The following is a 24,062-nucleotide window of genomic DNA, read 5'->3' as shown; positions in this document are numbered from 1 at the left end:
TCATTGGTTCAGGAATCTAATGTCTGGCGACTCTGTCGCCTGCAAAACGCATGGAGTCGAAAGCCACAATAACCTTGTAAGATTACTGTAGAATCGAAACTAGACATTCCGCCAACAACAAGGTCGCCATTTACGACCCTAAACCAATTTTTATAGATTCTGGGGCCGGAATAGCGACTGACGCATGTCAATGCCACCGTTGCGAAAGTGCAACAAATAAAAAAACAAAAACAAAAAACAAATAAACATAACAAATTATAATTCGCTAATAGGACATTAGTGCATACAATCTAAGGGAAGGGTGAGGGGAAGGAATCAAAGGACGATTCCACGCATATTCGTAGTCCTTCTGTCCCAGGATATCGCGCATCGGTATCGCTTTCGATCCTCTTGATGCGATCCTCTAGCCGCATCGAACTCCACACATGACCAGAGGATGTGGTCAATGTCGTGGCATTCGTCTGCTACAGTTACAAACCCTGGAGTCTGCGCTGCCTTTACGTTGAAGATGAGCATTAATCGTATAATGGTTCGACATACAATTCTGGACACCATGCGAATAAATGCACGATCCGCACGATAGCCCGTGAAATCAGTGACGCAGGAAAACCTGCGGCGAGATGGAATGCAGGAACCTCCCGAGTTTGTCCTCATCCCATGTGCTCTGCCAACGGGCCATACACAGCTGTTGTGGGGTACAATTTTGACTTTTATCTCACCTTAAAAAAATCACTAACAACTCTCCAAAGTTAACAGAAGAGTAAGTTTTCTATCTTAAATGTTGATGAAGTTTCAAAGTTTCATCACGGGCAACTTGTTCTACTTAAAGAGCTACAAAGTTCAACTTCGGAGAAACAATTGAATTCTACACTTCTCGTACAGTTCTGGCTGAACCAATCGTTTGGTAGAAAAATTGAAGACTTTTCTAGATCTATCGTTTTCATTGTTAAGGGTTTAAAGGTTTAGTTATATGAAATTGGGGTAGAAAATGGTCCGTTATACACCTTCACTGTGATTAATCCTCTTTTATAAAAATCAGTCAAATGAAATGGAGTCTTAAAAAATAGAAATTTATTAACAATCTCTGCAAGAAAACTGCTTCAACATCAAAGATCAATGATGAATCAGGAACAGCTCTCTACCAGTAAAGATCCTAATAAATTGGCTACAGTACAAATGAGATTGTGCTTCTTGGTTTGTCAGCCGGCGATGCCTCCGGCATTTTCCGGCTGTGCATTTTCATTCATGGTGATAAACTTTGCAGATCCGTGAAACCGTAATGCAAAAAGACGAACGAAGGAAAAAATGGAGACGAAAGTAAAAAAAAAAATCTCGAAAAAGACAAACCTTCAAAGCGAACTGTTGTCCTCGTTGTTATTCGTCTGACGATTGGCTTCAATTTCGGCGGGGTCCTAATCAGCGCAATGTCACACGCAATAGGATTAAGACTACGATTTTTATTGAAAATTTACATTTTTATGAGATTTTTTTTTTCGACGGCTTTTCGTTTCCTTTCGTTGCTTTACTTTCGTTCGTTACTTACAACAGTGTGCAAGAGTTGGAGTTGCTACCTTGTCACCGAATGGAATCATGGTTTGGTTTTCCCATGCCATTTCGTTCACAGTTCAATGGCGATGGTTTTGAGGTAAATGTTAATTTTCTCGCTATTTGCTATTGATCGCGCAAGGATATTTACTTAGGATTGTTATTCGTTCTGCCCTTTAATTGGGATAAGGAGTGGCAACAAAAAATGGCTCAATCAATTTACGAGACGTGCCATTTCTGATACGCAGCAATGAATACTGGACATGGAAATTATCGAAAGGGTTTTTGATTGAAATGAAGTGGAGTTTTTCAATCGGAGTTTTCCATTTTCCATCCATTTTTCCATTTTTCCATCGGAGTTTGTTTGATTGAATGGTTTAGCAAACAGAAGGATTATGTGCGGTTGCTCGTTAGCTTATTATTTCCAAGTTGTAGCATATGTCTTAGACGGTGGTCCGGTGGTAGAGGCTTCCTCGGCGCGGGTCTTCACACGGCAGGACCGGGATTCAAATCGCAAGTCCCTCGCAGTGAGGGCTAATTACAGTGAAGTCGTCTCTCTAAGATGTACTGACACTTACACTTACAGAACTGATATTTTAGAGAGGATTCCAGCCTGGAGGATTTGACAAACAGTCAAATTCTGTTGCTGTGCGATATTTGTTTGTTTGTTCGGATAATGTTAAAACTTTGCATTTCTATTCAGCAACACACCGTGCGAATGTTTCAATGTAAATAAATCATAAGCTAATGGCAAGTCAAATCGTCAATCAATACCTATAAACGAACATAGTCGGCTTAGAAAATATTCGTGTGCAAATTTCATATGCAGCTTAAAGAATCCCATCTTAGGGAGGTTTCCCATCTTAGAGTGCTCCCAGATTGGCCGAGATCGCAAATGAGAAATGAAGGTGCAAAAAATCACAACCGATTTTGTGTCATATTTCGCATCTGCAGGTGTAGAAGCAATCCTGTTATCAAATTTTCCTGTTTCGTTAAACCAACAGAATTTCTTTTCAATCAATTGAATTAACAGAAATCAATTAAAGACAAAATCAAAAAATTATTTCTATATTTAATAAGGCCTCATACAAACATTCCTAAAGTAAAAGAAACAAAATTCACAAAACGTTCATATTTCTCAGCTGCCGGTTATCTTTCTTGCATTTGCGAGATTTGACACAGATAGTGTTGCCAGTTCCGTCCGTTAAACCGTTAAACGCTTATTTCGTTTTCGTTAAACCAACAGAATTTAACATTGTTTTTTTTCAACCAATTGAATTGACAAAAATCGATTAAAGAAACAACCAAAATATTTATTTTTCTATAATTAGTGTATTCTCATACAACTGTTAGAAAATAAATGAAACAAAATTCATAAAATAATCAAATTTCTCAGCTGCATTACAAATGAGAAATTTGACACAAGCAGTGCTGCCAGTTTCGTTCAAAATCGGTTGTCATTTTTCGCACCTTCATTTCTCAGCTGCGATCTCGGGCTGTCTGAGAGCACTCTTAGAGAGACTTTCCATCTTAGGGAGGTGACTGCTTTGGAAGATTTCACTGTAATAAATTACGTGGTATCAGCTTGTAAGTCATTAGATGGCCAGCGTGACCTCGGAGATCGTTACTCTTGGTTTAACAAGAAGAATCATATGGCTAGGTAAATTGAGAGTCTTATAACAAATTGTGAAATGCAGATTAGAAAATTACAACTAAATTTACAGGAACTTTGATAATTAAAGTATTTTAATACTAATAGAAATAAGAAACAACAAATAATTTACTTACAGAGAGATTAAAAAGCAAAATTTGTAACGAACATCAATAATTAACTGATTGCTCAATAGCTCAATTTTAGAAAATGAAATAATAAAAAAACAGTTTCCCCTTAAGACCTTTTAGACCATATGGCAATAGGCCAATTTCCAATATAAATTTAAAAAAAAATATTCCTGTTTGCAAGCTTCAATAGCACTCCAATCAGATTAAACATCCGGAAGAAAATGATTCCAATTTTAACATTCAATATTGGTTTTACAAATATGCTGTACCATGTTTTAACAATGGATTAAAATGAAACAAGAACGTTTACGTTTTGCTCCCAAAATCCATCGCCGCATTCCGCTTCTAAACCCAGCCGGATTTATTCATTACTCGTATGGCTCGATAGGTGAGTTATACGATTCATTCGCGTTTAATTAGTGCTCCATGGGTGGCATACAAAAAACAACAAACCGGCGAGGTACGATGGCTGGATGTCGATGACCGTCTCGCGAACAGATTCGACACTTGTCGCAAACTGGCTGGCGTACGATTACGATGCTAGCGATGCCGTATTCTTAACACGAAATGTTTAGCGCGCCGCCTAGCGAGCATATCTCATGTTTCCTACCTTAGCAAAGTGAGCAAACGTGTGTTTTTGAAGGTTTATCACGCCAGTTCTCCCTCGGCGGTTGATAGGTTTGCCCCTCCTGTTGGGATAGAAATTTAGATGTTTGTTTTTATAGAAAACCACTCTAAGCTGTTGGGGAACACGATGATGCTGAGCCCCGGCAGCCTGGTGAATGTCAGTACGTACAGACGTTCGCCGAAGCTCATTGCATATTCATGTCGAGTGTTTGCAGGAAATGCAGTGAAATTGCGAGCACAACCAGTTCGGGAAACGGCAAACCGGAAATGGAAAATGAGCGCCGGGGAGTTGGTTTTTGTCAGCGAATGTTTATTACGATCGGTTGAATAGTAGTTTTCTTTTCCTCTTCTGGCTGTGTTTCATTTCACTCCTAAGCGATGTTTTACTGTGTAGTTCGTCGCCGCCGAGGGTATAATAGATCATTTGCGACCCACCTGACGCTTGCAATTCTTTTAGTGCAATTTGAAAAGATAAAAAAGGGGATGGAAAAGAAATGCAACAAACTGTAGATGTGTGTAAGGTGGTGGCATTGTCTGCATATTAATTTGCACCTTGACGAACGTAAAGGTATGATCCTTTTAGTGGATTTTGGATGAAACAACGATGCTCATTCGCGCACAAATGATTGATGAAAGAATTAAAATTTGAGTATTAAGTTGTATACTTGATACGGTTCTAGCACAAACAGTATACTGATGACCCACGAAAATTGGCCAAAGTTATCAATCTTTTGTATGTCCAGGCCAGCTCGTTAAAGCAGCATAGTCAAAGGTTCTCCTGGAATAGGACAATAAGTGGATTTTTTTTATTAATATACGTTCCTTCTGGAGGATACCTGGCGGACTCTAAAGGATCCCACTAAGAATATTTTGGTGTGCAGCTTTTATTGAAGCATTTGGGTGAGCCATAAAGATTGGTAATGCAAGAGTCCTTATACAATGCTTACTCTTAGCTTTATTACGTTGACAAGCAAAGAGTAAAAATGAGATAAATATATACTTTTTAAGCCTTGGCCCAATCGGAACCAATAACAAAAGGTAACGCAAATGTTGGTGATGAGACTCTTTAGAGAATCGTGCAAGCGAATATGGAATGTGCGACAGTTGATATGAAAACACCCAATACGTTACCGAATCAGCGGTGAATAGTGAACAATGTATAGAGAATCAAGTGTCATTGCTATAGAATGAATGATTCTGGGATTTAATCCCAAGCCGGATCGATGCGAGATTTGAAATCCTGGATCGAAGCCTGGATCAAATTCGGAATTGAATCAAACTCGGTTCAACATCGATGCCTAAATCGAATCCAGATTTTGAAGTAGGTATAATAGAGATAGAGAATGGCCCTCGTATTACAGCCCATCTGTTATCAAACAGTAAAACCATCCTAATGCCCTCCCCAGTCAAAACAAATAATGTACGAAGGACTCGGATCGGATTCGAAGGATCGATCCCTAGCTGGAACAGGATCGTTTAGATCGAATCTCTGAAAGGAGTATGTACAAGCTGGGAATCTTCGGACGCTTTTTCGCTGTTCGTTTTTGTAAGAGAGCCTTTTTACTGAAGCATTAATGTTTATAAGTTTTTTGTAAGTGCCTCTGCATTCACCCCGAATGCTCGTCCTTCGTCGATCCGATCACCCGATCGCGCTCGGTTTATACATCAAACTCGGAGTATTATTCCTCAATATTAATTATTTTTATTCGTTTCCAATATGACGCCTCTTTGCGTTACAGTATGGTGAACACCGGATATATTGATAAATTATAAATTTCACAAGGCATTTCCTTTTTGGATTTTGCGTTACTACGGGTATGCTCAGTTGTATTTATCAATATTCGATTCCCAACAATTCCCCCTTACATGAATGCTGTATGAACTAACGTTGTTTTCTGCACACGAAATCCGAATGAAACAGTATGGTGCTGGTCTGGACACACCGTCTGAAGACTCTTCTTCTTGGCTCAACTTCTTGGCTTCTATGGTCACGCCGGCCATCGAAAAGACTAGACTTGCTGATACCACGTAGTTGGCTAGTCAGTCCTCACTACGGGGGAACGGTCCGGATGGGATTCGGACCCTGGACCTGCCGTGTAAAGACAGACTGTCACCTAAACCACCTGGCCGCTCCTCTCTCTCTCAAGGAGGAAAAGTCTATCAACAGTAAAATAGTGTTTCTGGATGTTCTATTTTTTTTTTCAATTTTTTTTTTAAATCTTTTATCTAATGCTTCTTTTACTCAAAAATTCATTACTCAGCAAATCAGCTCTAACATCAATTGCTTTTACTTTTTTTCTGATCCGTTGCATTGGTGGCATTTTTTTGTCCAATAAAGCAATGGCTTGTAGAGTAGTACGAAAAGTTTTAAATAATTTATCGCTAATTTTTACTCTAAAATCAGAAAAATTAAACATAAATAATAAAAACTAAAACGAAAAGAAAATACCATTAAAACTAGATTTATATTTGATTTCGTATATAGAATAGGGATGAGACATAACAAAGAGTAAAAAAATCAGGAAAAGAGACAAAAACAATCTGACAAGGTCGTAACTTTACACTAACTGAATTGATGGAGCAAAAAGTGGTGTTCTAAAAGAGAACCTCTACAGTCAAGAATCCACAGCAAGACTAACGTAGAGAAGCACACATACACCCAACTGTCTAACATGAGCAGAAAAAATGCAATCACAAAGACAAGACGCAAGTCTCAAGAGCATAAGTAAGCCGTTGTGACATGAAATTGGATTCAAAAAGCGAGCTTGTGCACCTTACCCGCTCGTACGTCTTTAAAGAAGAGTCACTGAAAAAAAAGCGGATTAATTGTATTGAAAAAGTTTGCTTTCCTGCTGTGTTGCAATCTTGCCGAGAATCATCTATCAGGTGATAGTGAATATTCGCTAAGAAAGGTAGATGGTGGAAGCATTGCTCTTTGGGCACAACTTTGCTCTTGCATGAAAAAGGGCTAGCAAAGGAAAGACCGCTGATCGAAACGGTTCGGGACAGAAAGTTTTCTAGTTGCCAATATGAATAATGCATCCTTTTGTTGCAGAAAACCGCACCGGGAACCTTTTCTAATCTTCGCGTAAAGACTGTTGGCCACAAATCACAGGAAGATGGTCAATTGAAGTGGAAAGTTTAAGCAATTGATTCTTTGCCCGGTACGGTGGCCTGCGAAAGATCAGGCCGACTGGAACATGTGTTTGCTTCCGTACCGCGTGCGTGCTAATGTCCGTTCGGGAGTTTGTTTCACTACATCCCGAAAAGAAAACAATCATTTACCGACCAAAACTTAACCTCATTCATACCGAAATTGTGAAACTTGGTGGGTAGTCTTTGAAGTTGGGGATGCTCCTAAGAGGGAAAAACTCTTTCTCGCAATATTCGCTAATGGAAAAGTAAGTCCTGCAACAAGACCTACCATAAATCATGCCAGCAGGCGAGGTGTGTGAGAGTTTCCACGTCCCGACGTCTTGGCAGGAACCGTGCTAGCTTGGTTTGGCAAAGCGAGTTACCGTGTGCCCTGCGCACCTCCACAGTCAGCACAAACCGAGGCACGTCACCGGGACACGCCGGTAGTGTCCATAATAAATCCATCAGGCGAGCTTTTCCCAGATCATTACTCTCTTAACCGGTGGCCACTTGTACACGTACGATGTTGAATTATATGCTTTGTCCGAAGACTTGTCAGGCAGAAGGATACCATTCTAGGTTCCGCAAACGCAAAGGCCCACCAGCAGTCCGGTCGGTAGAGGAAGGTGTACTACACTCGGCGGGAGTTTCTTTTTTTTTTTTTTTTGTTCACCAGAAACTGCAAGCCGTGGGCGAGTTTCAGTGCCTTTGTTTTGCGTTTTTCCTCACCTACTACTGCCACTTAGGGTGCTAAGCAATTGAACTTTCATTCCGTTTGTATCGGAGGGAAAACGCCAGCTAAAGCTCTCTACCGATGCCAAGTGTCGGATGCGAAACCGGCGGTAATTGATATGGATGTATCACGCAAATGTGATTACTTTGTTGCTTTTGTGTCCCGTCGAGGTACAAGCGTACCAGCAGCTGGTGGGTTGTAAATTAAGCTTCCTTCACGCGGGCAAACGAAACGCTAGCCGGCGCAACCACTTATTGGTGGCCAATCGAGAAACGGAACGGTTCAAGTGCAATTTAAATTGCCAGTAAACGTGTGGTTTTAGATTGGGTCAGTGCGATAGGACTGCGGGTGTACTGTAAATGTGCTGGTGTTTGGGCAGTCGATGCATTTTCGGCTTTTGCTGGTAGATGGAGAGTGATTTAGAAGAAAGAAAAATGACTTTTTGGGTGCTAACTGTGAACTGATTTAGTAACAAATCGTTAGTTGACAAATTATGGAGAAAATAGGGACTGCACTGAGATTAGATTTTATGTATTGGTTTGTTTATTTATAGTTTAAATATTGGTTTTTAAAGTAACCATTGTTGGGGTGGTCCGGTGGTTAGTGCTGGGAAAAGCGCATCCTAATGGAGATTCGAATCCTCGAATCCGAATCCTTACAAGGATTCGAATCTCAGAATCCGAATCCGAATTCCCTATTTCTTTATCCGCATCTCCTAAGGTTGAGCAAGGGAGGGGGGGGGGGGGGGGGGAGCAGGAAGGAGCCAACACAGAAGCAAGAATCGCGTGCCAGGTTTTCATATGACAGGACATGGGAGCAAGTATCATCCGGATCATTATCCCGTAGTGAGAACTAACTCTCCAACTATCTGGTATCAATAACTCTAGCAAGCTATTAAATGTCCTTGCACCCCCGGGTCTGATTCGGCGCCGGCATGTGTGTTTTTGGTTCCGATTCCGGGCAAATAGAATCTCTCGGTACACCCAGAATTCAAATAATCGTCCGCAGCTGCCCGGAGCTGTCCGGGATCGTCCGGAAACGTCCTAAATGTCTTAAACGTCTAGAATTTTCTGGAATCACCCGGAATCACGAGCGGTTCCAAACAACGCCAAAACACCAACCATGTTGTTTAAAAGTTACAGTTTTATGTATTTTAATCATTACTTTGGTGTAGTTGTTTTATAATTGTTTTTTTGCGTTACAACCTCTTGGCCTGATTTTACGGTCAGGATAGGATTCGCTGTTGTCAGTGAACCGTGCCAGCGAATTCATTATTCTCCGCAACTAAGGAACTTCTTCTTCTTCTTGGTCTGCTCAGGATTGAGCACGTCGCGTCGACATGGCCAGGTCGCCAATCAGTTTCCAGAAATCTCGGTCTAGGGTTGCAGTCCTCCTTCCAAGGCTGCGATCTCCGACAGGTTAGAATACACTTCATCCAGCCAACGAGCTCGCTGTGCTCCACTACGCCTCATGCCGAACTGGTCGCTGACGAGGACCTTCCTGGTGGGGCATGACTCAGGCATCCTCATCACATGCCCCAGCCATCGTATCCTTTCGGCTTTTACTACTGTCAGCATATCAGCACCGCCAAACAGCTCAGCGTCGCCTCACGCGCTGCTCGCACACACCACCAAAGATAGTTCTTAGCACACGCCGTTCGAAAATAGCGTGTGCATTGGCGTCCTCCGTCAGCATAATCCAAGACTCGTACCCGTAGAGGTCTACCGGAAGTATCAAGGTGCGGTAAATCGTGCATTTCGTTTGTTGTTGGAGTCTTCTGGATCGCAGAAGTTTATGGAGTCCGTAGTAGGCACGATTCCCCTGAACAATGCGCCTTCGGATTCCGCTGCTTACGTTGTTGTCCGAAGTTACGATCGTACCAAGGTAACAGAACTCCTCTACCACCTCGAGATTGTTGCCGTCAACTGATACTTTGCTTCCGACCCGGGATCTTCACGGTCAGGGCCTTCGCAAACAGGTATATTGTCTTCGACGCATTGATGCTCAATCCAATTTTATTGGCCTTGCATCCGCCGCAGTTGTCCATCCGATGATGTTGAAGTCATCCGCGTAACCAAAGAATTGGAGAGATCGGGTGAAAACCGTGCTCCGGATGTCGAATCCCGCGCTTCGCATGACACCCTCCAGAGCGATGTTGAACAACAAACAGGAGAGTCCGTCCCCTTGCCACCGACCGCAGTGACTCTCACCTTGCACTGCACCCCGTTCATAGTGGCTCTTAACAGCCCAGGTAATCCGTACTGCTGCATGGTGTTCCATAGTTCGGAGGAATCGTAGCATAACACACGTGCCCGGGCAGTCCTATGGCAGATTCTATAGCAGCGAATTAGTATGGAATCCCTCCCGAATCCTGTCACTTCGTACGCAGAGTTGACTATGCAACTATAGGGAAAATTAAGCCAAGGAGGACCCAAAGTTGGCAGGTCCCAGGTCCCCAGACCCTTTGAGAAATATACCAAGAAGGATGATTGTACCAAATGGTGAAGTAGTTTACAGCCAACTTAAACCAACACAACAAGAAAGACGTATACTATTCTCCGATTTTTAAAGAAAAACATCCTGTATTGAGAATTTCCTACGTTATCTCACACTATACCCTGAAGATTTAAAGAACGCAATCGTCGTTTTAGGTCTTTTCTACGAGGACTAGAATTACATGTATGTATCTACTACAGTTTCATAAAATCGTCATTTATTAGTGCATTTTATTTATAATTTAACCATTTCAGCTATAAGCTCTTTTTTATTTAAAAAACCCTTTCATGAAGTATGTTAGAAAGAGGCCATTTAATACTGCCTCCGATGTCTTCATCGCACTGAATACTTTACGGACAAAAAGCATTGGTATGGAGATTAGCACCCCAGATAATAGAGCTACAAAGTAGCTAATGGCTACATCATAAATCGTATGCAGAAAAGGTGCAGACATTGAGCCGATTTCCGTAAACAGATTGACAGCGTGCTGGCTCTTCTAGCATGATTAGGTTGTACTATCGGTCATCAGCATCGAGAATTAAACAGCAAAATTGGACGCAATTTTTCAAAGATGCTAAACTGTACTTCAGATTGATACAGCACAGATTTGAGCCATTTGAGTGATTGAGTTGTGACGCTGATATCTTCCCCTCGTTACCCATTTCCGAGAGTCAATTAAATTAATTAACCGCAGTATGAAGTTCTCGATTCCTTCTCCCTATCTACCGAGCGCAATCTGCAGAGCACATGCACACTATCATCGCATCGCTTTCGTATCAACCCAAAGACAATTCAATTGCTTTGTTTCTTACACCTTGTGTTTGATGTATTACGACGACGTGGTGTGCGGATTTTATCACCCATCAGTGTGCCAACATTATTATCGCGCCACAATCGCGCCGCCAAGAGGTAATGACAAAACAAGTGAGGGCCAAAGTTTGCGCCTTTCGTTTGCGCCCTCCGCTTCTCTGTGATGTGCCACAGTTTTGAAGGAGAGACGTCATAGCGTCATAAGTCGGCATGCAAAAACGCACTACTATTGGACGCGCACTATGTCAACGAGGTGTGCATTCATGCTTCAAGAAGCCACGCTTATCGGTCCAAATCCAAATGAACGCGCGCGCCCCGAACGCTTGGGATTAGAGCGTGGTGGAGTCGTAAATTTTTTTCACAACATAAATTATGATAATTATGGTCCCGTGCTTTGATTTATCGCCCCCGGGAGTTAGGTGACGGATTTGTATTTGTTTTCGCCCGCTCGCTCGCCGTCTGGTGGTATGCGTTTTTAGGAAGTGCATAAAGATGCGCTTCGACAGTTCGCACGCAGTGGTGGCTGCCGTTGGCTGCGAGTGCTTGGGGTCATCATAACGCACTGAAGCGACACACTAGGCAGCGCCGTATGACAACGATTCTCGTACCCGCGTGCAACCCCGAACGGGTCGAAAGGGCATTCTTTTGGGGAAGCTTCGGCTGTTTGCATAATGCTTCTGATGCAGGTTTCCTGATGTGTGCCTGGGAGCGGTAAGGTAAGCGTGAAATGTAGGCATCACGGTAGCGCCGACGGCAAGGGCCACAGCAGCACCTTCTCCGCATCGGTCCCAAGTCAACCGGCGCACAAAAGCTCATTACGGTGATGTAGCGTTTTGGATTTTGCAAGAAGATTTGTGGGTAGCTGGTGGATTGTGCCACTTTTCGCGAAAACACTACACCGTGTGTCAGCGTTTCGGGAGTTTGGGGCACAGTGGAAACACCGCCCTGGTTGCTTTTGCATGTCCAAACCGGGTTGTGGTGGGTAGCGTGGAAGTATGACGAATGTCAGGGTCATGGTCTTGACTTTTGGCTGCTTTCATGACTCCGATTCACATTGTTCGGGGCACGGGTGAAGCCGAGAACTCGGAACACCGAAATAGAGACAGTGGCTAGTCATTTTCCAATAATGCAAGGAGGAAAGAAGAAGCACTTTTTGTTTGAACACGTTTTTAATACTTTGTGCCAACATTACTAGACAAGGTCGTCCACGTTGAGGGTGTCCTGAATGACTTCAAAAAGCAAGCGTTTTTCGGAAATAATCGTCAAAGTAGGACAGCTCGGGCATATAGCACACGGCGCCATGATTGAAGGGTTTCGCCATGTGTGTATGGGTGTGTTAGCACTCTGGTTTATTAGCTGGTGTTTCGTTTGTGTGGGCTCAAATAAATACTGAAATTGATAAAAGTACTCTCCCTTGGCGCAGTTCTAGTAAGTGTATCCGGTGTTGGGGTTGAAGCCCTGTTGCCGTTTGTTCGGCGGCAGATATTGGTTAGCCGGTGCCGAGGGATAGCCTTGGATCGCGTTCGGGGAGCTCGAATGGAACTGGGGCGTTTGCTGCTGGTTGTACTGTGGTTGCTGCGGTTGCTGATACTGAGGTTGCGGCTGCTGGTACTGGGGCTGCGGCTGCTGGGGCTGTGGATAGTACGAACCCTGCTGGGGTCCACCCTGTTGGGGTGCACCGTACTGACGGCTTGGCGATTGGGGCTCTTGGTATGCGGGGTTCTGCGGTCTGGCGGCGGCTTCAGCGTGGAGTCGGGCATGCAGATCGTACGCTCTGAAAAGGTGACACGGTGGACAATGTTAAGAAAGGTTGGTTTGAAGCAAAAGGGCAAGAGGATTTGCGTTGAAAGGTACTCACTCTTGCAGTGCTGGTGGCAGCGGTGGTGGAGTTGGGAGATGATCACCGACAGGCTGGAATCCGTTGGCGTCGGCCTTGTACTGAACACTGTAGAGCTGACCGTCGGGAGCGGTGTAGGAGTAACCACCCGAGACAACTTGTTCCGATTTCTCCGGGCCTAGATTGCGGAGGAATCCTTCCTCCTGGTGCTGTATGCCATTACCAGTAGCGTAACTAGAAAAGAGGGGGCGAATAAAAAGAGTTCTTTTTATCTTGAGCTTACCATAATAGACATCATGAAGTATAGGGATGTAACAAACATTTTTACAACACAAGAGTTACAAAGATATCATGGAACAAAGACTCTGAACTTAGTAATTACTAATTAAACTAGAAAAGACTGGTTTTTGGTTAGTTTTTGGTTCACAGAGTAGTTCATACGGCAGAGTCTAAGTTCAAGTCCATCCAGCCCGTTCCTCCGTTTTGAGGACTGATTATCCAACTTTGTATCAATAATGTTTAGTAATTCGATGGCTTGCAGGATGCAGGACCCAAATGCGTTACGAAAACAAATGTTTGAAAACTTGAAGATGACAAGTTAAGAAAACCTGAAGTTAACATATAAATATTGAAGCACAGTTGACATTAGACGCATGTTACTGTCGATTCTTCAGCACACATGTTCTGTAGCAAAATAGTGTAATCCTTAATTACTGTTTAAATTACTCAAGCTTTGCTTTGGTAACAAACACGCTGGAATAGTTTTCCAGAGACATAAATAATAACTTGTTTAGTGCTAAGGCATCACTAGGATTTTATCACATCACATAGGTTGCTCAAGTACCTAGGATCTTATATAATTGATCCAAGTAATGCGACTACGTGATTATTTTCTCAAACGTTTTTATCACAAATCACTCACTGGCCCTTTAATGTCGGTTCGTTCACGTTGATCCAAGCGCGGCACCACACGGTAAAACACTTAAAACCCACTGTACTTTGCGTCATTTTGTAACAATTTATAGCGAACGCTGATGCACACACTGTTTGCCTGGCCCCGAAAGCTTCCTAGGCACCGATGAGCTCATGAAGTGATTAATTAGTCATAATCAGTAGATACACGTGCTGATAGTCTTAACCCTTTAACCTGTACCGATCGATCACCGCGATAGGAATTCGATGTACTACACCACACGATACGACACACACGGAGCACGTCCAGGGCAATACTCACTCGAATCGATAGCTGCCATCGCCGTTGTTAATGTTTTCGTAGCGCAGTATTGGGATGGGGGTGGTTTGCTGGTAGTTGCCCTGGAAGCTTCCGCCTGCCGGTCCACTCGGCTGCAGTGCGTTGCTGGCACCACCGAACGACGGTCCCGACGGTTGCGGATTGTAAGTGTTGAAACCTTGCTGGCCCTGTCCCAGGGGAGCTACCGATGGGTAGCCACCACTCTGCGCACCCTGAGGACCACCAGCGGTGGGAGGCAGATATTGATTAGCGGGAGCACCAAACTGACCATCGCGGCGAGGAGTGTTGAGCACGTTGGAATCGCCTCCGCTTCCCTGATAGGATGCGGCCGGTGCCGGTGCGCCGTAGAGGTTATCAAGGCGTGCGGCACTCGTCAACCCTAGGAATGCACAGAGCAGGATCTACGCACCGGAAGTAGAGAAATTAGAGGTGGGTCTTTTCTAGACGATTTTGGGCGCTTTTGGGCGCCAACGAGACATTACCGTCTTGTGCACCATCGTAAGTTAGGATCGTTGTAGTTCAAACGATACGGCTATCCAACTATTGAACCCTGTCGTGTCGCACCTGTGCTCGTATGTACTGAGTGCAGGAGAAGCTTCAAGCTTCGAGGAATGGTCGAACTCAACTAATGCCGTAGAAGATGAGTTGCGGTTTTATATAAGCAAGCGACGCGCCGTCGTTGCCGATTCTAACACCCGGATGGTGGTGATGAACATGAACGCTGCTGACGATGATGACGATGATGATGCTGGTGATCGAGCAGTTCGGCCGTTTGGCAGAAGGCTGGCTGCTAGTTTCGAGTGTCGTCGTACGCGTCGTTCGTTGAAGCCTCCCCCATCATAATCGAATGGCCCAAAACCAACCACCGGCCCGGCGTGCGACTCGCGCCCGGTTCGGGGTGACGCGAAGGTGAAGAGCCCAGCAGAGCATGGAGTGAACGTTCTTACCGGTAATCCGCCGGTGTCCGTTCGTGCAGCTGCTCCGATGATGGTGGCAGTACACCCTCCACACACCGCTAACAATGGCACAGGTTGATTCTCAAGACGTCATTATCGATTGTGTGTCGGCGATCGCGCGATGGCACCCGGGGGTTGGTAGGATGATCGCTCGCTAGCGATCGTTCCGGTTGAGCGTCGTCCATGGTAATCGGTCCGACGGAGTCTAGCTGGCGGCTAGAAATTTAGTTCGATCATCCAAACCGCCCGATCCCCTTTAGCCAGCTTAGAGCGCATTCGATACGTGCCGATTTTTACATGTACGCGCGTACGCGGGATGGCAGCGCCCGGTTTTGCTGCGAGTACATTCACTTTTGCCGAAGATGATACCGGTGGGGCCCCGTGTTCAATTTCATGTCACTCTTTTTTTTTTCTTCTGCAAACAGCGCCCTTGCGGAATTAGGTTTTTGTTTTCGGTCGAGACACGAGAGTTTGTTCGTTCGATGTTGATTCGATCCGCCTTTCGCGTGATGAGCTCGGTGCTGGGGAGAGGCGAAGGGCGGTAGTGTGCCGCGTGTGGTGAAATTAAGTGAAAAAATTAGCCGATCAAATAAAGCAGGTGAATTTGTTGGATGGGATTGTCTTGGGCAAGATTGTCTACGCACACTTGGGGAGGGTATGATTTTTGAGGTTATTGATTCCATTAGCGGAGTGCATGAAGGTTCGGTGCTGAGCATCATTTTGCAAACGTAATAATCCAAAAAAGGTACTAATCGATGAGGTCGTACAGCTTCAACCATTCACTAAAAGAAGGATTGCTGCACTGCCGGTTACGCCGGCAGGATGTTATGTCCTAGGGCATTTTATTGTTTTTGGGGGAAGGCTCATTATGCTGATATTGGGCGATTGTTCATGAAACACTTTCACTCCTCAGAGGTGAATGTCAAGGCCAATGCTGATGTGTACCGGTTGATTTGACATAATCAAAAGCATCTGTAGTTCAATGTTACGTTTTCTTCGCTCGGATGCGCCGAGTCTTTACTGTCGATTTGTCTACTGTGGAATGAGAGAGATCTAGTGATTATGAAAGGGAAATGTTTAGGCTTTATGATTATTTATCGTGTTCATACTGCGAGTTACTTTATTGTCTAATGATTACGCACAATCTGTATGGAAGTAATAGGAATTTTATTGAAATTTGTTGTGTCGAACAATTCTATTTGTATCTTACCTATGCTTCAAATGGAAGAAAACCATATAAATAAGGTTAGTTCAGTATTGTTATACAACCAAACAAATAGTTAATAACTTTCTAATGAGGGTCAGAGGCAAACATGTGCTTAATACCATTTATGGAACGGTCCTACATTGTGCCAATTCGCACGCACGATCTGCTCGCTCATATGCTTTGTCACGTAGCCGCGGTCCTTGTGTGTTGTTGGTTCACGTGTTTGGGCACAGTATCTTGGAACCGCCCTTCATCCGATGCGCACAAGAACTGCATCTTGATGCAGAACAAGAGCTGTCGATTCAAGTAGTTGGAGCCTGATGACCTGGCCTTATTCCTTTTTATTGAAGTTCTTCTTCAAGTATGCAATTGATATTGTGAAGTATAGATTTTTAAAAAATGTTTTTTATCTTTTTGACTTCATATTTATGAATGATGTACAGCAAATAGTGTTAATTTGATGTGTTACTTTACATAAATCTTAGTGTTAGTTATATTTGTATGTTTTTCATATTAAAGAACTTGTTTTTCGAATGCTCGAAATGCTGTCGATTTTTTACATATTTCCATACAAATCTCACAGCATTTATTTTTTGCAACATCACGTTTGCGGTTCGTGTTGAACGATTTTATATCAATACGGGCAGGCTATCTTTATTGAATAAAAAAAAGTTTATTTCTTTTGCATTACTTTACGTTACAATTGATTATGACGGTCCAGTGCCGTATTGTCAACACCGCTTGTGTTGAAAAAAAAATTACAATCATATTGATAAGGCATTTCCTTCTGATTCTTTTCCTTATCCCGAGCATTTCTTTTACTTCTTTATCATAAAACTGTTCTATTCAATCTGTGTTTATGAAACGTTTCACCTGGTATTATTTATAAAAAGAATTAATTTAAAAAGAGCAATTAAAATATTTTTTTATACATTTCATTAGCATCTTATTTAAATGGAATGTTGCTTACGGATTTCATTAAAACAAGTTTAATATTTACAAAACCAATTGATTTATTACAAATTATTTTTCTTATATTTTAAACTGATAGTCTTACTAGTACTTGCCGATACCACGTAGTTGGATAATCGGTCCTCCCTACAAGGGAACAGTCCAGATGGGATTTGAACCCCGGCCCTGTCGTGTAAAGACCGGCACCGTTGTCGGTGTCTTTTTATACCAAAAAATCACTCTTCAATTTTCTTCGTTCGTTCGTTCATATCAGTTAGTTAATAATTTACGTTCAAAATGTACGATCTAAAGGGTGTCCCGGAGGAGTAGGCCAGTCTTCAAACGGCAGGGCCGGAGTTCAAATCTCATCCAGACTAACCCCCCCCCTCCCCTCCCCGTAGTAAGGACTGACTATCAAACCACGTGGCATGGGCAGTCTGTTAAGCCATTTCGATGGTCGGCATGACTTTAGAGGTCGTTAAGCCAAGAAGAAGAATAATAATTAACATTAATTATACATTCTTCTCCTTACTTACTCACTATGTTCTGTTATTATATTTGTTCATTACTTCTTTTAATGTATTAATGTGGAATTTAGTTGTATGATTCTTTTTATTGTTTATTGTTACCGTATTTTTCATAATTGGTTTTTCCACGATCTTCTTCTTTGCTTACCGACCTTCTAAGGCCACAACGGCCATCGAATGTCTTACAAGACTTGCGTTCGATACCAAGTAGTTGGATAGTCACTTCTCAATACCGGGGAACGGTTGGGACAGGATTTGAATCCTGGCCCTGGAAAACCGACGCCGTTGTCGCACTATCACCGGGCGCCTCCTTTCGCGTAATTCACATTATTATAAAGCAATACGATCTGGCGGTCATTAAAGAAATAGATTAAAGCATATTTTTCAGAAAGTATATTAGCAAAAGACTCTATAGTATTCATATAAATATTTCTTCATTTTAACACGCCCTCCAAAACACAATTTAAAATTTGTCAATCTCAAAATAAAAAGCATTCACCATTTTCCCAAACGGAGGTATCAATTGCCAAACTGTTGCTTCTGTATTGGCATCGCGTTTCGCGCGGCGTGCCTAAACCGAAATCAAAGCCAAGCTAGTATGAATAAATTTTCATTCGCCATGGCTTGCGGCTACAAATAGTCAAACGATGTAACCTTTCGTAACCTGGCAAAGGTGTGCACAGAGGTGTTGTTGCACCGGCGGCCCGTTCCGATGATGGTCATAAATTTGTGTGATTTCCCAACCCCGAGGTGGGAGCGAACGCTTTATCCGGATGCAAGGATTCCATTGATACAGTCCCGGGGTGTCCCGACTGCTGGAAGACGCGTTGTTATTTTGGGCGTTTGATGCTGTGTGTGGGGCGATACCAACCGCACAACATATTGCAACATATCCGTTCTGGTAGCGCTTCGGTACCGAGCGAAGCAAACGCGTTACAAACAGACGTGATCCTTCGCCAAGTATCGAATTGCCGATAAATATTTATAAAATCGTACCGTCCGAATAGAGGGGAATATTTTAAACTTATTTCTGGCGTGTCTTCAACCTACGGAATCGAGAAGATAGCGTCCAGCTGTGGCGGTGATGCGATGTCCCGGTAGCAGACACACGAACAAAACCATTCCAAGATCGTTGTTCTGATGAGAATCTACAAACCATCGGCACACCTGCCCACAGTACCGGGGAAAATCGCTCCCAAATGTGGTGTGAATACTTTGCACAGGGGTTTTTTTTGTCGGCAGTTTGTGTGAAATGTTTGGAAAGTAGATGGAAACAGTGAGCGTGTAAGATATAATGCAGGGAAATTTATGGCACACCGCGCGCTACGTATTTTGCTTCATCCGAAACATCGTCTCAGAACGAAGTGATGTTGTTGGCAGCAGTGATGCGATTGGGGGTGTGGGTCACCACCCCCCAACAATCCTGGTGGATCCGTTTTTGCAAAGAAATCAACAGCCAAGACGGATGCAACAGTAGCACCGGGCGAGCATGTGGCGTACCTAAGCCATGCTGCTGAAATTGTTTCTCCAGTTCTCCGTGCCAGCCAATCCATTCCGATGGTTGGTGCGTTAACGGTGGTGAGCGTCGGGAGATCACTCGACGATGTAAAGCACCGGCAAATTTTACTGATGAAGAAAGTAATAATTTATGTATGAGTTATGAATTCATAAAGCACACAAGTGCTAAGCAAAAAAGGCAACGAAAAGTGTAATCGCGAAGGTGAGTTTTTGTGTAAGCTAGTGGGGATGGGCCCAGACGCTTGGTCTGGCCAAACCCTCAAGATCAGTTCGTGCCGGTTACAATTCTGATTCGCAAAAGAAAAGAAATAAAACACGGACAAGCAACACGGTCGGTCGGTTGAATTATAACAATATTCCTCTTGGAATCGATTTGCCGAGACTTTATCATCCGGAGAACTGTCAGAGTGAAGTGACATCAATAAAAAAAAAAATCTGTCCTACGTCAGACAACTCAAGTGCACCGAACACAGTGCTGAGAATATGTATCATGTGGTTGTAATCGAAAAACAAATTGAAAACATCTGTACGAGGGGTGTCTTTATTCTAGCCATCAATAATCTACCGGACGCAAGGCGACGATCAGTTCTATAGATTGCGCGTAAGATTAATGTCTCCAGGGTTCTATTTCTGGACCGTCCGGAGCATCCGCCAGGGTCAACCGGTGTTTGAGGTTTGCCGTGCGCGTGTCTAGGATGTAGCGAAGCTGTCGGTAAGTAGTTTAATCATTACCGCCGGGGATCGTAAAGCGTCGTCCAATCCGTCACTGCCACCGTTGGCTAGGAAGCAAAACCTACGCCGTACAATGTAATGTGATGCTGCACACTGACGCCGGCTATTTTACTGCCCAACCGTGCCATCGGATGATGGAAGTTTATCCGAAAAATAAAATTTACCGGTGACATTTGCGGCCATGGGTAGTTGTGGGGAGTCTAAAAATAAAAATAAAAACCCACCTTCACAGATCATGGATACAGCTAAGCCGCGTGGACTTTCAGAGTCCTAACCTTAGGGTATCTGTGGCAGTGAACGGTAGGACTCACACTCGTACCGCGATTCACCTTTCGCAAATGAGAATAATTATAATTTACCGGCGGACGCACGATGCACGCCATCGTTCGATCTAGATTTGAGGACACGGGCCATATGATGCACCGCGCAAACGTGAATTGATGAGTATGTCAGTAGACGATTAAAGCATACCAGACTACATAACGACTGGAGGCGATTTCCGATAGTGCAGGTTTCATCGTGCGAAAGGCAACCACATTCGCTTGCCACTCGGTGTACGATTAATACGCACCATGGCGTCAGTTCAAGTTGTCGGGAATGCTTCATGTCGCTCGGCGCGAAATGAAGGTACCACAGCGGGTACAACTATCACTCGGTACGCTTGGGAAAAGTGCGTCCGCAAACGGCATCTAGATCCGTTTTGGCAGCGGTACAAAATGTCAAGGTTCTGCCGAATAATCGTCATTTGCGTGCGCTTGCCTTGAAAGTTTGCGCATCCCCGCAGTATGTAAATGGTTTCTGCAAAAGTCGGTCCCAAACACGCGCCTGCGTTTTGGGTGCGCTTGGGTAAAAGGGAACCAATTTTTTTTTTTTTTGAAGCCTTCCACCGTCACCACGCGCTTCTTCCCGGTGTGCAACTGGCGAGGGGATGCGTTTATCATATGAAAAGCAATATCGCGCGTAGGCCTTCATCGACCGATGACTGATCTGCATCGATCACTCACAATCGTCACGACCAGTGCTGAAGCATCATCGCTCGAGTGCACTCTGGCCCGGCTGCGGTTTGTGTGTCGGCAAATTTGCATACCCATTGCCTGAAGCACACGTGTTCGGGCTAATTCGAAGGCCTTTTTTTTGGAGTGGAGTGGACCTCCTCCACTTTGCATGCTATATTTCCGGACGATTGGGCAGCGGTAACTGGCGAAATGAAACATTTCATCTTCATCCGATACTGAAGCGTTTTCTGACCTTTTACGGTGGAGTGGTTTGAAGTTAATCGTAAGCACTATACGTAAGGAGACTATTTTCCGGTTGATTGAGTTTGTTGGGTTAAGTTTTTCGGGGCTCCTTACCCTCCCGCACGCTAGTAGTAGGACTCGATGGGCAGCATTTTTTCTTGCTGTGTGATGATAAATTACCCTTTGTAATGGACCGAAAGGGGTCTGGAGAATGTTTTGGCAAATTCTAAACTTTACAACAAAGCATCCAAAGAGGGTTGGATGTGTGTTTGCAAATTTCTGCCCAAAAAACTCAACACTCATGGATGTGATGGACGCACGGTACGTTTGGCTGGTTGTGGCATATTATGCAAATGCTGTAAAAAGGGTTAGTTTATTGTTGCGATTGGCAAAACCGAGATCACCGAAGGATGCAGCAGTGACAGAAAACAGAGAAAGAGAGCTGCAGAATGTGTGGGATGGTCAGTTGAAATTAAGATTCGAAAAGTTTTGCAATGACACCGTTTCCCTCGCCGCTTATTTTGTACCAAAACAAACCGAACCCTTTTTTTGTGACGTTATTTGATGTTGTTTGAAAGATGGGATCGGCTGAATGTTGCGCCGGAGTTGCCAATCATTTTCTCATCATTTGCATAGGAATGTGTTTGATGTGTCTTGAGCGCAAACGATGATTAAAGGTTGAAACAATTAGCTCTGCAGCAGAGGTAGAACGAGGTGTCAACGTGTATAGCAGGACAGAAAAGGGGTTCTCCACTTCCGGATTACGACAGCCAGGCACTTAAAAGCAAACATATGAAAGGAAGAAAAAGTGACTTCGGAAAAAATAAAGGGCTGTCAGTTAATTTGAATACTTTGTCATATCCCCAACGACTACGGTCGAGATGTGTTTGATTATAGCCCATCATCTACAGAGACTCTTCACGCCGCAGCAAACGTACTGGACGGGTTGACATCGAGCTCGGAAGAACGATAATCTTCAAGGCCATTAAAATTTGTAGTGTGTTCCCATTTTTACTGTTCATAATTTTTTGCTAATGGAGTGTTTCCACCACCGCTGGAAGAGGATTTTTTGTATGTTCTTCAGGCACAAAAAAAGGACATCTCTCCCGGTTGAAATCGCCCAGGACAGGCCATTTATTGGAGACCATTACACAAATTCTAGCACAACATGTTCCGTAGCGTTCCGCACGGGTAGCCTGTTCGAGTGGGCTGCCTGGTAATACCATTGCTCCGCAATGCTCGGTTGAGCATAAGCACATTTCTTCCTTTACCGTAGAAGATGCGACGCCTAAGCCGTACGGAACGGCGAGGTCGTACGGTGAAGCGTCATAATCTGGTGCCTAATTGAAGGCTCGCAAGCGTCGCCGTTTTGCGTGGGGATCATCACCGGTCGGACGTAAATCATTACCTCCGGAGGGCGACCACATTGTGCTGGAGGCTGGTAGAGTAGGGCACGCTAAGCACATGGCAACAAGCATCACCCATTCGGCGTCTTTATGTCTATGAAATAGCGTCGAAAATAATCCTCCCGGCTTGCAGCACGGAGGAACGGGAGATGATCCATATGGTTGCAAAACGTGGCCGTAGATGCGGCAGGACTCGGCGCTGGATTAAATCCATTGTTTTGTTGTACTAGAATAAAATAAAACTGCTGAAACCACTCCATTTGGCGGGTTACCCCGTAGGGACATTTTAGGGGGTTTAGAGCTGTAGTCTTCCGGTTTATTGCATAAAAAGAGTTGCTACAGTTGATCGCGTTTCGCCACGTACGCACGCAAATTGCATTTTGCAGCAGCTTGCCGCCACGAAACAAACGAATTGATTAATCAATGGCGCCGTCGTGCGCGTCACTTCGCGCGCGCTAAACAAAGAGTCGCTATTGTTGTGCTGAAGGCAAAACTTGCTTGAAGGGATGTGAATAGAAGGGAGAGAAACAAATAATAGCAAAAAAAAAAAAACGCTTAATAGGATCACCACCGAGAGAGGGTGTACAATCTCAAGTAGATAATCATGCTCCGTCCACCTGCGATTGGAATGGTTTTAGAGCGCACAAAAAAAGGGGTTAAAGAAAATGGATGAATACTGGAGAATGGATACGACGGCGATGATGATGATGATGATGATGCGGTTCATGATGCTTTAGGAAGCCAAAAAGCGTTAAATGGAGGAAATGTGTATAAATGAATGAAGATGATTGAGCAATAATCATTTGCGAGGCAGGTTTTTTTGCCTTGCGTTCTCTTGGCCGTTGCATCCACGATTCTTGCAAAAGTTCTTGCTGTGGGGAAGAGCAGAGAATCTGGACGAGATAAACCCCTTTTTAAAATTATATCAGGACGAACCCGGCGAGCAGACGGGAACGAGAGAAAGTAAGGAATGGAAATAAGGCGCTAGAGATGGAGTAAGATGGAGGAGACTTGTTCTAACTGTCAAGAAATCTTGATGTCTTTCCCTCCAGACGAGTGTTCCTCCAGGATTTGAGAAGATGTTGAAAAGGTGCCTCAATCGTCATGCAAGTCACCTTTCAACCTCTCGACGCATGACGAAGTTGCATCGGGCCAAGTGGCGGATTTCTCATGCTAATGTGGCAACCAATAAAGTTGCGAATGATTAGTGTAATCATGCTGGTGTGTGGGGTGTCTCACTCACAAATGAAATTAGTTGACGTGCGGTTTGCAAATCACAACTCCAGATCGGAGATAGTGTGCGAACGACG

General features: G+C 43.9%; 3 protein-coding genes across 3 annotated transcripts in view; 1 reads left to right on the top strand and 2 right to left on the bottom strand.

The window, feature by feature from the left end:
• LOC126568776 (uncharacterized) overlaps positions 1-24,062 on the top strand; it is a 128,710-nt gene that overhangs the window by 15,400 nt on the left and 89,248 nt on the right. The window lies entirely within an intron of this gene.
• The window catches only part of LOC126556487 (sortilin-related receptor-like), a 213,719-nt gene that overhangs the window by 168,048 nt on the left and 21,609 nt on the right, over positions 1-24,062 (bottom strand). The gene's annotated exons all lie outside the window — the stretch shown is intronic.
• On the bottom strand, positions 12,553-14,718 carry LOC126556199 (pupal cuticle protein 20-like). Its single transcript, XM_050211425.1, has 4 exons — positions 14,700-14,718; positions 14,200-14,618; positions 12,987-13,199; positions 12,553-12,902 (listed from the first exon to the last, which is right to left on the bottom strand). The coding sequence occupies exons 1-4, from the start codon at positions 14,712-14,714 to the stop codon at positions 12,554-12,556; spliced, it is 996 nt and encodes a 331-aa protein (XP_050067382.1). The 5' UTR covers positions 14,715-14,718; the 3' UTR covers position 12,553.

This window comes from Anopheles maculipalpis, chromosome 2RL, assembly GCF_943734695.1.
Source record: "Anopheles maculipalpis chromosome 2RL, idAnoMacuDA_375_x, whole genome shotgun sequence".
NCBI lineage: Eukaryota > Metazoa > Arthropoda > Insecta > Diptera > Culicidae > Anopheles > Anopheles maculipalpis.
The sequence above is the reverse complement of the archived record's forward strand: the minus strand, read 5'-3'. Positions and strand labels throughout refer to the sequence as shown.